Source organism: Melanerpes formicivorus, unplaced genomic scaffold (assembly GCF_026170545.1).
Source record: "Melanerpes formicivorus ecotype bairdi unplaced genomic scaffold, bMelFor1.0.p_v2 SCAF_29, whole genome shotgun sequence".
In the NCBI taxonomy this organism is placed as follows: Eukaryota; Metazoa; Chordata; class Aves; order Piciformes; family Picidae; genus Melanerpes; species Melanerpes formicivorus.
In genome coordinates this window covers 5,914,021-5,926,843 of record NW_027142381.1, presented here as the reverse complement: position 1 = coordinate 5,926,843, position 12,823 = coordinate 5,914,021, and the positions used below count along the sequence as shown (strand labels likewise).

The window sequence follows — 12,823 nt, the reverse complement described above, 5'->3', positions numbered from 1 at the left end:
CTGAACTAGCTGTTAGATGAAGGGATCAGGAATAAACCAACAGCTGGTTCTAATGTCATGAGACCCCTGGACCCACTGAAACTTCTTGGCTTCCAGAAACTGAGGCAAACCTGGGGGAAGTTACTGCAATTATCTCCAACCAAAGTGTGAGTACAGGTACACACTACCTGCAGGAGCTACCTAGTACACCTAGGATCCTGGCTTTTAGGACAACCAGGAATTGATGTAATTGCCCTTCTCTAGACTGAATCCCAAAGGGGAGTTTGACCTAGAGAGGCTGCAAATTCCCTTACTCAGTTTTCTTGTGCAGTAATTGCCAGGCAAGCAGAAAATGCAAGTCCATTGCAGATGGATGATGCTCCCAAAGCCATGTCTTAGCCTCAGATCTCACAGCTTTATTTTAACTGAGCCACTCAACATCTCCTACTGCAGCTACAACTAAAATAAGACTCCACACAAAGAAACCACACAGCTCTTGAGAGCAAGGCATTAACGCCCAAGCCATTACTGGGAGAAGGCTTTTAAAAGTGCTCCCAGTAGAAACAGGAATGTATTTTCCCTGAGTAAGCTGGGAGGAATGCAGAGATTCAGAAGCTTAAACTGATTCCCTGCTAGATTTTTTCTGTTTGTTCCTCCCCTTTGATTAACTTACAGGGACTGTTTGATAGAACTCTTTCTCTTTAAGGAAAAGAGTTGACCATTTTCTCTTCTTGGATAAAAGACATCAGTTTAGAGCAAGGCCTTTGCAGCTGCAGGTTAAAATGAGTGACTGGCAGAGATGTTGCTGGGCTATCAAAGCAGGAGACCTTCCAGGGGCAAAGAGGGGATGCCTGTCATTCTCCATTAGCTCCTCAGGGTGTCTGCTGGCAAAACATACTGCATTGTTCCAGTGTCTAACTGGCAAAATAAGTAGGTTGTTGTATTTTGTCAGGTTGAAAAGGGGACTCTTGGGCCTAGCTGGTGAAAACAGCTTTAATCTAATGCCTGTATCTCTCCACAGCTACTAGAATTGTGACAAAAGTCCATTCAGGACATTCTAATACCAAACCCTGATTTTTATCCTGGAAACCAGCAAACCCAAAGACATCTCCTTCTGCATGGTCACAAGCGGTCTAGTTACAGAACCGCTCCAGTCAGCATATCTGTTTGTGTTACCAGGAGACAGCCAAGCTGGGACAGGCACCACCCACAAATTCAGGATGGGTCACTGAAGCTTGCTTTGCTCCAGAGAAGATGTCTGTCTTTAACATCTGTGTGGGATTTTTAAAAGCCACTAATCAAAGAGCAGTAAAAAGCATTTCTGAGGGCATGGACTAAGAAATAGTAACACCTCCCCCACCAAATTTTAGTGGATTTTCCTCTTCTGGTGTCTTCAGCCCAGTTTCCCAGACTCCTTCCTTTCCTTGCTATCAACTTACCAATACTGATGGTTTTTTTAAAGTTGAATCAAACTTTCATCAGCTCCAGGGGATGGCTGGGATCCTTATTCTCATCTTTCATGTTTTGAGATCAGCATTTTGTAGTTTTTATTCTGCTAAAATAATTTTGAGCCTTGAAAGGATAAATCTCGGTGCTTAGTATTTTGATTTGATTTCCATCAAGACATTTTGTCCTTCAGCAGTACTCCTCCACTTCCCTCTGTATTTATTTCAGAGCCTTTGGCTTCTCTGGCCAGACTCTTGCTCTTAATCAAACCCTGCTGTGACTTCACTGAAGTGGTTTGACAGGTCTCTGTTGACATCTGAAGGAGAATCTTTGAATGTTTTGAAAAGGACCATTGCTCATTGCTCTGCAGAGGTAATCTGGGGGACATGCCCCTTCAGCACTGAAAGGATCATTTTCCCCTTCACCACAGACCCTTCCCCCTTTTTGTACAGCAAGGAAGTTAATTATGCTGGAAAGCTGAGAAAGGACCTGGTTCACAGAAGCCCCAGGGGAAAAAAAGAAATAAAAGGCAGATTTCCTTATTGAGGAAAATATCTGACTCAGGACAAAACAGCTAAACCTAACTCACTGCAACACAAGCCTTTGTTTCAGAAAGCAGCTTTTCCTGGAGGGCAGGGAGAAATCTCAATCCCCAGAAGAATTTCCTCTGAAATTATTGCATAGAGCAACACTTATAAAAGCAGAAGACAGAAGGCAGACTTTGATATAATTCCTTTTGTAAGTGTTCTAATGTCCTAGAATACCAGCAGGAGCTGCCATGTGGTAAGCACTGTGGAAAAGTTACCTGTATGTTTAGACATGTGAATGAAAATAGGTGGCCAAATATTTTGCTGTCTTCTCAGAGAGGGAAGAATTTCAACTTCAAGAATTATACTACACAGAGGTGAAAATCTGACTACAGTGATTACATACACACCAGGATACTGACAAAGGTTTCAGGACTTCTTGTGTTAGTATTCAGGATGATTTTAGGTATTCCAAAGATGTAGATTGATTTCCCTGTGTCACACACTGACTGTGTGAGCAGTTTGCAGCCAAGGGTTTCTGGTCCCACAGATGTCATTCTTGCCTAAAGAAAGTTCTGCAAAACCAATAAAGACCCTTACAGCAGTGCTGGGATAAGTGAGATGAGGAGAATCCCATCACTCTCTACTGAAACATGCAGCTCTTCTCTCATAAAGCATGGCAGCAACTGTCATCAGCACACAGATCTGCTCTTTAGAATTAGCAATAAAATAAAAGACCAAACTAGAACAGAACCAGGAACTCAGGAAGACAAAATGTAACTAATTGCCACAAGCATTTCAGCAGATTTAAAACTATTAAATGCTCATACCAAAGTATGAAAGATGAGAGCAGGGAAAGCAGAAAAACCAGGGAATGTATCACCCAACTGATCAGGAGCACTAACATGAATAAATCTTCAAGTATCCCATTCAGTAAGATGACAGAGGTCTGCCAATGAGTGAGTCAGAAACTGGTAGGAAATCACTGAAGGCTTTGCCACCAGCCTTGACTGAGGCTTTCATCTCTGCACTTCCCTTGGTGCCCTCAGTTTGAGGCAAGCTTTCTTGCAGCACACATTCTCACTTCATGCTTGCATCTTCAGCTTTCCTGCACTAAGCACCCTGCACTCAAATCAATAAAGCCATCACTGAACCATCTAACTACAGTCAAACTGAAGTGGAGCAGTGGGATTTACTTCTCAGCTGTTTGTACAGGCGTTTCTGACTTCCAGTACAAAGGTTCCCATTTCCAGGGACACAGTTCACTCTCTGAAGGGTCTGAGTGGGTTTGTATCATTCTGATCATCACAATCAGACACACAGAGATTATTTATTCAAGGACATATTTTTCCCATGACATTACAAACTCACTTCTCTGCCATGGGGAGCTCATGGAAGGAAGTTAGTCAGGAGTTAAACATGAGGAAGTGCAATAAGCCTATTTACATTCTAGGGTGAAAAACCAAGCCCAACAGCAAACAATTATTATACAGGGGGGGGAAAAAATCCCAGACCCAAACACCTGAGCTTGAGCCTCTCTGCAGCCTCATAAAAACCTTGCATCTAGCCTATGATTCTGCATGGGCAGATGACCTCTCTCCTGAGCATTGTCTAATCAGAGCCCTTTTGGACTTCAGTGAAATCATAATAATAATAAAAAAGAGACTGGAGAGCAATTTCCATGGAAACTTGGAAACAGATGTAACATTATTTGCAGTAAGCCTTTTGTGCTGTGAATGGAAAATTTTCCAGTTTACACAAATCTTGGCCATTATTTTCTTTGCAGTGCAAACTTGGGCCAAGTATTTTCTGTCCCATTAATGATGCAAATAGTCAGCTTTACTTTCTGCCCATTAAAAACCTTCCACAAAAGCTTCAGAAACTGCAGCAAAATGCCTGATATTTATCTTTCCATGAACCCAAACTAGATATTAGAGTAATTTGGGCTTCTTTTTTGCTTGTTCTGCTCAGAAAGTGAAAAGAGCTTAGAAAACATCTCCTGTTTATATGTCATGTTTCAGACTAGTAGACAGACAAAGCATTGGCAGACGTGCCCAGTCTTAATGGGAACTAACTCTTCAATATTAGATACTAACTCCTGGTTTTCTATATACCATGAGAGGCATTTTTCTAGCTCAGGAGCATCTATTCACAGACTCTTTACTTAGAGAGAGCTTTCTTAGCTATAAGTCCCAATATTTACAAGACCAAAACCATGGCAATGACTTGTGTCCTGATAACTGGTTTTAGAGATTGAACTGTAACATTTTTCTCCCTTAAAAGCAGCTGTTCAGTTGAGGCAGTGTTGGAGAGATGGCTGTTACATGTGCATCTGCCCACCTACAGTAACAGGGTGCTGCACTCCTGGACATGCCCTCTACAGCAAAGAACTTTTCTGCAGGAGACTTGTGTGGACCTCAGATCTCTAGGACTGCAATGCAGGTACAGTTTGAGGGCCTACTTGTGCACAAGGCCTGAGTTGTCTTTAACTGAGGCAACAAACAGCAGCAAACACCTGTTGAAGGTTCAGTGCAGAAGAGTTGTCTGATAGAGAGTGAACTTGGCCTGCCCTAGGAATTCTGGGTGTGCTTGAGAGAGTCATTGTTTAAGGCAAGGGACTGCTTAATCAGGATTTGGTCTCTAACAGAGATTTCATCACAGGCTGACTGACTGAAGCTTTCTCTTTACAAGTTCACAAGCAATTCAAAATGTCATGTTGATTTTCTACCTGCCCAGCCCAGTGAGATTAAAGAGCAAGTCAATCACCTTGCTTTTCAGATGCATTTCCTCTTTTACATCTTGAAAATTCTACTCACTCACTTGTAGATCATGCAAAGAAAGAGGAAGCAGCATGACTCAGCTCCACACTACAATGGTTGGAACAGATCCAGACCTAGCAATCCTTTGGGATTTCCTTACCAAAATACAAGTCTGCAGCTTGGGTAATGTAAAGCATCCAGTGTCTGTGTAAGAAATGTTGGGTGGGCAGTGTGCCAGCTGCAGTCCTTAAGCAATATGCTTAGTTCTTTACTTTCTTGGGGAATTATCATTTGTAGACTTAGAAAGGGAACTAAAAAAGTCAAAGGCTCTACAGTACCTAGAGAAGACAAAATGCTGAAGAGGAACAGCCTCCTGCACTGTATTCTGTAGACTTCAATTTACACAGAAATCCAGCAGTAGATAATGTATTTATTTAGCAAGTTTCACATCATGCCATACTGGCAAACATTTTTGCATCATCAGTAAATTACAGGAGGAGTAAATTACAGGAAAACTACTGACCCTGAGGAATCCAGGGACTTTGAGTAAGTTTCAAGAAGCTTGAGCCCTAGTGCTTTGTCTAAACTGCTGAAAAATAGTACCCTAAAATTTATCTACCCTAAAGATTCAGTCTCATCTAGAATTTAATCCTGATCCTCACCACTTTGCTAACACCTGACCCACAGATGTTTTTTATAAAGAGCATCCCCATGGTGAATTATTGCAGGGTACACAGTGCATGTGAACACACTTCACTGGGTAAATAACTCTCAGCAAAATTCAGCCTTAATTTCGGTTCAGTTCACTCCCTGAATGCACAGCAGACAACTTGATGGTTCTCTCACAGCAATCTCACCTCACAGATACTGACCTCTAAACCTGTTTCTTAGAACAATGTTGTAGATCCTAGTCCACACCCAGAGCTCTGGGTGATGAATCTGTCTTTTCAGGCACTACATTCACTGGGGGAAATCACACATAAGTCATTATTTACATCAATATGTGTAATACTGGTAATGAAAGTAACAAAGAGGCTTGATGCAAGCTGCTTCTCCGAACCGGCCCTCATCTTCACAGTATCACAGAATCACCAAGGTTGGAAGAGACCTCAAAGATCATCGTCCAACCTGTCACCACAGACCTCATGACTAGACTATGGCAGCAAGTGCCACGTCCAATCCCCTCTTGAACACCTCAAGGGACGGTGACTCCACCACCTCCCTGGGCAGCACATTCCAATGGCTAACAACTCTCTCTGTGAAGAACTTTCTCCTCACCTCGAGCCTAAACTTCCCCTGGTGCAGCTTGAGACTGTGTCCTCTTGTTCTGGTGCTGATTGCCTGCGAGAAGAGACCAACTCCCTCCTGGCTACAACCCTCCTTCAGATAGTTGTAGACAGCAATTCAGAAAGCATTTCTCTGGACTGTGTACATGGGGGATGACTGAGCAGTATGGGCAAACTTGCATCACACACTAACCAGCTTTACACTGCATTAGAGGACGAAAGGCGAGCAGGCTTCTGGGCTCAGTTAATTTCAAAAGATGGTTCACTGGGCAGATTTTATGCCTAGCAAAGCTTAGCTGCTTTTTCCCTTATTCCTCCTCAAAATGTTTTGGGCATTGTCATATGATTGTACTACAAAGCTTAAAAGTTATCCAAAACCAGTTCATGTGAAGCGAACAGAAACATCTCTTTTCATGCCAAAGGAAAAACAACTCCTATGCTGTTTTCCTAAGTGAGCTGAAGACTTGGAGAGAAACCTAAAGCTAAAAAAAACCCAAAAACAAAGAACTCGAGAAGATTCATGTTCTGGACTGTGGTTTCTGCTGCCTTAGCTCAAGGGAAAATATGTTCATGGGAAAAGGGCCTGCCTGAAGTCAGATTTTTATTTTCAACTCTGACTTTTCTAATTGGCATGGCTCTAAGTTAGCATGTTGCCATGAAAGTGATTTCTTCATAAACAAAAATACTCTTCATGGATTAGATGACAGCTGTTTAAAATCAAACAATCACTTGTGCCATGTTTCTTAGCAATCAGTATCCAGTTCGGCTCCTATCAACCCTGGGTAGACAGCGACGAGGCAACTTAAGAGGCCTCTGCAATGTTACTTCTGAGTTTTGCTGATTCAAAATGAGTTCCTGAATTAATCCCAAAGCAAGTGCATCTTTATCAGCTACCTTTGTATCTACACACAGCCAAAGAAAAGAGCATGATGCCTTTGAAAACCAGAAACCTAGTATGGCTTAATTTAAGAGACTCAGTTACTGTCAAGCCATTATGGACTGTCTTTAATACTTCTGTCTTTAGCCAAGACTAAACCAGATTATAACAGAATTCCAGACTAACCTTGTAAAGACCAGCCTACAGACAAACCTGCCACAGTTAATTCAGAGAATTTGTAACTGTAACACTGCAACAAGGGTAGCAAAATGTGATCGTGCTGCCCAGACACAAAATGCTGACCCCCAGCAAGCACAGCTAACATCAGACTAAAGGCTGAACCAATACACCTTGACCTAGGGATGATCATCCCCATTCCTCACTTCGATTGTCTTCTACATTAATGAGACTTATGTTAACAGGTAGCAAAAATATCTAATTTGGTCTTTTTTTCTGAGATTCCTCAAGACTTTTTAGAATGATACAACAAGCTTTCACTGAACTGGAAAGCAAACTTCTCCCCCTGTTTAAAACTTCAGTGTAGTTCTGTTGTAAATGAAACTCAAGATACCTGTGGTCGATGACTGTGACAGCAGAAGCAGGAATCCCCAGAACAGAACAACTCTGCTCCAGTTCCTTCTTACGAACTTCACCTTGATTGTAGTAATTTCCTGAAAACAGCAAGCACAGCAACACCTCTAACTTAGTGTAGGTTACCTTGGGAACAGTTCCTCTTTTCTGCATCAGCATCACATACTGAATAAAGAGACATCACTTATGTGGCAAGGGGCTAACTCCATAGCTTTATCTGAGAAACACCTGACTTACCACAGTAAAACTTGGAGGCAAAGTCCTGCCTACCTTGACCACATTACTGATATTTATGCACCAAGTGTGGCTTGCAGCTGCTCATGAGCTGATTTGGCCAGGACATCAGAAATCATCATGTCTGATCAGATCAGTGGCCCAAAATGTCCAGTGGCCCAAAAAGTCCAGCACCCTCACCTTAAAACTCAACAAAGTCAAATGCTTCTGCTAAAGACACAGGAGATCTTCCAAATCCTGAAATAACCTGCTTAGGAAACTGCTTTCTACAACCTGTTTGATTGGCAGATGCCTTACTCCTTGTCACACTACAATTTCCAGCTCTTCTGAGCTTTTAGTTTGTGCTTTTTGTTTAACTTTGGTATATGCCTAATCCACTTCTGACTTAAGTTTTTAGCAAAGTTTAATATATCTTTGGGTGCATTCCACAGGCCAGCCATGCTTTGTGGAGAGAAAAAAGAAAGGAGTGGGGGGGAGGTCTTCTAATGTGTACATGTGGACAAACTGCCTCCACGGTATCTGGACGGACGTCACTAATATACCACAAAACAATTGAGCAAGACCTTCTCATAAACACAGGAGAAACTGCCTCTGCAGTGAGGTGACTGAAAGTTTACCATTGGCAAATTCCCAGGGTGTCTCTGTGGAAGAGGTTAGGGAGATGTGAGTTCACTTTTGAAAAACCACAATATTCACAACAAATCAGTGGTAATTAATCTCCTCAGGAAGGGCCAAAGAGTCTCCTTCCCTATTAGATGCCTTTAACTCCCTCCTGTACTCTAAGCAGCACAAGACCCACAGAGCCAAGCTGAACAGCAAGTCTTAAGCACTCAGAACTGTTGAGATAAAACATGGAAAGCCTGTCACATGGTGTATTCTTTAAGGGATTAAAGTTTATAGCATAGCCTGGGCCACTTGTAATGAGCAGTAGCTGTCCTAACACTCTGACACTGCAAGAGAATACGGTGACAGAACTAAAAGGACTTGCAGAAACAATCAATTCCATCATGATTTTTCAGAAGTCTGCATCACTCACAGAGGAAATTCAGGCACCAGCTAATACAGCAAAATTGCAAAGAGCTTGTAGAACCAAAAGAAGAAATCTAATTTAGATAAGGCATTTGGGAAAAGTTGTGGCAGACTGAAATCAACAACTAGCAGCAGGGCAAAGGGAGTCTTTATCTTGAAACACTGCTTCTTTCTTCAATGAATTGTTTTCCTCTTGCCCTGACACTCTCTTATTTTTTCCTTGGCATCAGCCATGCAAAGTCCCTGCCAGAGCTGTGATGGCCCCTGTCAGAACATGGCCCTGCACAGGGCAGTACTTTCCACCCAATTTTAACTTTGAAGCAATAAAAATGAAGAAAATAAATAAAAATACAGCTAAGTATGAATGTATGATTCAAGTCTGTAGTCAGCTGTCTTGAATTACACTAGAACTTTTTATTGTTGTGGGTGTGAGTCATCTAAATCTAGCCTTTCTCCCCAGCAATGTTGCAATCACTAGCAAGCTTTGTAAAAAGTGCAGAGAGAGAAAGAAAGAGTAACCAGAAAAAAAAATAAAGCTGCCTTCTTGCAGGCTGTGAGTGAAGGGTTTGGGGAGACTATAATGATTAGCTGTGGGTTTACTGAGGAACACCTCAGCTTGGCAGTCTGCAGCTGAGATTATATGTTCCAGCTTCAGCAAAAATGAATTTACCCAGTGGATTATGACCTGAGCACTGTGGGACTTAGTCCAGATGGACTTTTTTGCAAAGCCTTTACCTACGCTAGCGTTTTAAGGTTGCAAAGCAGTGCCACAGCTGACTGCAGGTGAGGCTTCATCCAAACACTACCACTCTTCCCAAAATGCCTAACTTCCACTGAACTCAAAGGGGCAGATCTATGTTCCACAGCTCGAAAAATGTGTCAGGACATCAGGCATATACAAATGCTAACAAGAAAAAATACCGAGAAGCTATTGAGAGCAAAACCAGCTGAACAGTGGATGCTGTTGGACCTCATCCATGGAGCACTCACAATAGAGTCAGCTACTACACAGAGCAAAGCACATTTATACTGAGTTATTATTTCAGTTGAAGATTATTCAGTGTGTAAAAGCCTGGTTGGCTTTTTTTTCCCCCCAGTGCTGCAATGCTAATTCATTTGGAAGTCATTGTGACTGACATCTGAAAACTGCAAGTATGATGGTTTGTCAAGTAATGATTTTGTCTCAGCATTACATTTGCAGAGTCTTTGATCAACTCTCTTGTCATCATCAGTCACACAAACAATAGCAGGATGAACCATCTGAACCTCCCAAAAGACTAATAAGGGGCACAGAAAAATCTATTAGTTCAGTGACTGTGCTCTATATAGGCTGCTAGTTCTGCTAGGAGGATGTGCAAGAGAGTAGAAAGAAAGCAGCGTAAAACACACTGAATGTGTCATGACACTGAGTCAGGAGGAAAGAAAAAAGTTAACACAGCACTTCTTTGGAAAGTTCTCCAGCTGTAGGGGTGTATTGGTCCCCAGATTTGAAATGTCAGAGTTGCACTTCAGTAATCTCTCCATAGCTGTGGAAAACCCAACTGGCATCCACTGACCTTTGTCCCTCAGAAAAGTCAACTGAAAGCTTGGCACTAAATCTTGAATGGGAGGCACAGACTGACCAGTAAAGCCATCACACCACCAGACCTCAACAATAGCTTAATCCTCATCTTCTCACCTACATGGCTTGTTTTGACAGAGAGCTTTGGGAACAAAGAACAGAAAAGTTGGCAGTAAACCAGCTGGAGCTTTCAAAACCACACAGGGCCCTTTCCCAAACATAAGTAGCTATCAGTGGAAGATGTGTTCATAGCCTCAGATATTCCACCCAACACAAAACCCAATGAGTATCTTTACTCATGAATTCTGGTATAGCAGTATGGTCTGAAAGATCAGTTAGAATGAGGTTGTCTCCTAAGAAAACACAGCTGAACAATGCAGTAACTAGTGGGGAATCAGCTCTGCAGGAAAACAAATCTTGAGCTTTAGTAGATCATATGAAGAGCACAAGCCTGTCATGTGCTGTGAAAAAATCTTGTGCTGTGCAAACAGTGGAGCTTGTGTGAATCTTTACATTCTATCCAACCCCAGAAAGGCCTTGGTGGGAGTAGTGCTTCCAGTTTTTGACCACTGAGCTTCAAAAAAGATGGAAACCAACTGGAAAAGTCCAAAGAAGAGCTATGAGAATGCTCAGAGGTTTATAGAACATGATCTATGAGGAAGATTGCCTAAAACAGGGTTGTTTAGTCTGGAGAAGATAAGACAGATAAGTCCTAAAATATGCAAGAGGCTGCTACAAGGGGATACTTTGATTTCCACATTCATGGCAGAGAGGAAAAATAAACAAACCAAGGGTCCAGGAAAAAAGCCATTTGAAGAAAAACTAATGCAGCACTGCCACAGACCACACAGGCCGAGGAACCTCCCCGGAGGTTCTGAAGAACAAACTAGACATCTGTCTGCAGCAAATGAAGACACGTTGATGATGCCTTCAGGTCAACCGATGGCCAACATGACCTTGGGTTCCCTTCAGGCTTGTTTTTCCATGACTGGATTGTTATGCAACTGTTATTTTTAGATGCGTTACAGCGAATGTGTCATGATGACATTAAAACTGGATCATCTGAGCAAGTACTCAAGAGACAGCAGAATTACAAGAAGATGCCAACAGGCCGTGCTGAACAGCGGTTTTACAGCTTGCTGAGGCTCCTGCGCAGTTGGAAGTACCTCAGTGCTGCAACAGGAGATAGGTTTGTGAAACCTCTGTGCAAGGCCTGGATCTAAGGGAGATTTGGCTACTGCAACTCTGCAGGAAGCAACACTTAGAGCAAAGCTGCCCATGCACTGCAGCTCTCCGGAGCAGAGATGTTCCAACTAAGTGCCAGGACCCAAACCATGACATCAAGCTACCCATGGAAGGCACAGCACCACTGCACACGTATTGCTCAGCGGTGCGATGCTGTCGTGGTAGTACAGGCCTGGGAGGCCCTGTTCAGCATATTGTAATGGTTGGCCTCGATGATCTTAAAGGTCTTTTCCAACCTAAACGATTCCGATTCTGCACAGCGATGGCATCGTGTGTGGCACCACGGTGGCATCACACGAGATGCCACAGCTGAGCAGGGTCATCCCACAACAAAGCCACCGCTCGCCGCTCCGAGGCACCGACACGTCACCACAGACCGGAGTTTACGTCACAGTGTGAGGCCACACACTGGAAGGCATCATGGTGGCATTCCTACGACGTCACGGGCGGGAAGCCCAGCCTCCAGGGGCGGCCGCGACGGCAGCTCGGGGTTTTGTGCCCCGCCGTTCGCGTTGCGTCCCCTCTCTCACCTGAGGAGCAGCACAGCAGAGACGCGGGAAGGCCAGCCCAGCGCAAGCCGAGCACCGTGGGGGCGAAGAACATCGCTTCGTCATCAGGGTGCGCCGTCACCAGCAAGGCGCGGCCGCCACCCGCCCGCGCGGCCGCCGCCACTGCCTTTCCGCTCAGAGAGGCGCGAACCCCGTCCGACGCGTAACGGCGCCGCAGGCAGCGCGAGCCACCGACCACCAGCGCCAGCAGCAGCGCCAGCGCCGCCGGCCCCCAGGCCCACGGCTCCGCTGCCATAGCGACCGGCGCCGCGTGCGCGCCGCGCAGCTCCGGCAGGAAACGGCGGCGCGCCAGCAAGGTTCCGGGCCACCAAAGGGCCTCCCGCACCTCCACCCCTTCCCTCTCTTCCCCGCCCTGGGGCGGGGCCGCTCGGCTGGTGTCGCGGAAACGTGCCGCGGCTCTGCTGCTCCAGGGCTGCCCAGGAGGAGGGGCGGCACACCGGGTGGCATCCCGCCGCGCTGCCCTCGCCAGGCCTGGCAGGGTCTCAGGCAGGGAGCGAGTGCCTGCGGACAGGCTTTGAATGGCAGCCGTTCCCCTGGGGAGAGTTCGTCGTTGCCCGGGCCCTGCAGCGCACCAACTGAGCCGCTGCTACATTAAGAAATAGTAACAAATAGTGACAAAACCTAAGCTTTCCAGCGTGTAGTACCTGTTATCCCTGCGCTGTGCTGCTGTGGAAGAGACGCGGGTTAAGGGAGACGTCAGAAGCAGGGCAAGAGGTGCTT

The 12,823-nt window shown here is 44.6% G+C and overlaps 1 protein-coding gene across 1 annotated transcript in view; it reads right to left on the bottom strand.

Annotated features, from left to right (window-relative positions):
- PIGL (phosphatidylinositol glycan anchor biosynthesis class L) overlaps positions 1-12,388 on the bottom strand; it is a 61,158-nt gene extending 48,770 nt beyond the window's left edge. The window contains exons 1-2 of the mRNA XM_068154709.1: positions 12,065-12,388; positions 7,446-7,545 (exon numbers count right to left, since the gene is read on the bottom strand). Coding sequence (XP_068010810.1) covers positions 7,446-7,545; positions 12,065-12,338 — 374 coding nt within the window. The 5' untranslated portion in view covers positions 12,339-12,388. The remainder of the gene's footprint in view (positions 1-7,445; positions 7,546-12,064) is intronic.
- Between the last annotated feature and the right edge of the window lie 435 nt (positions 12,389-12,823).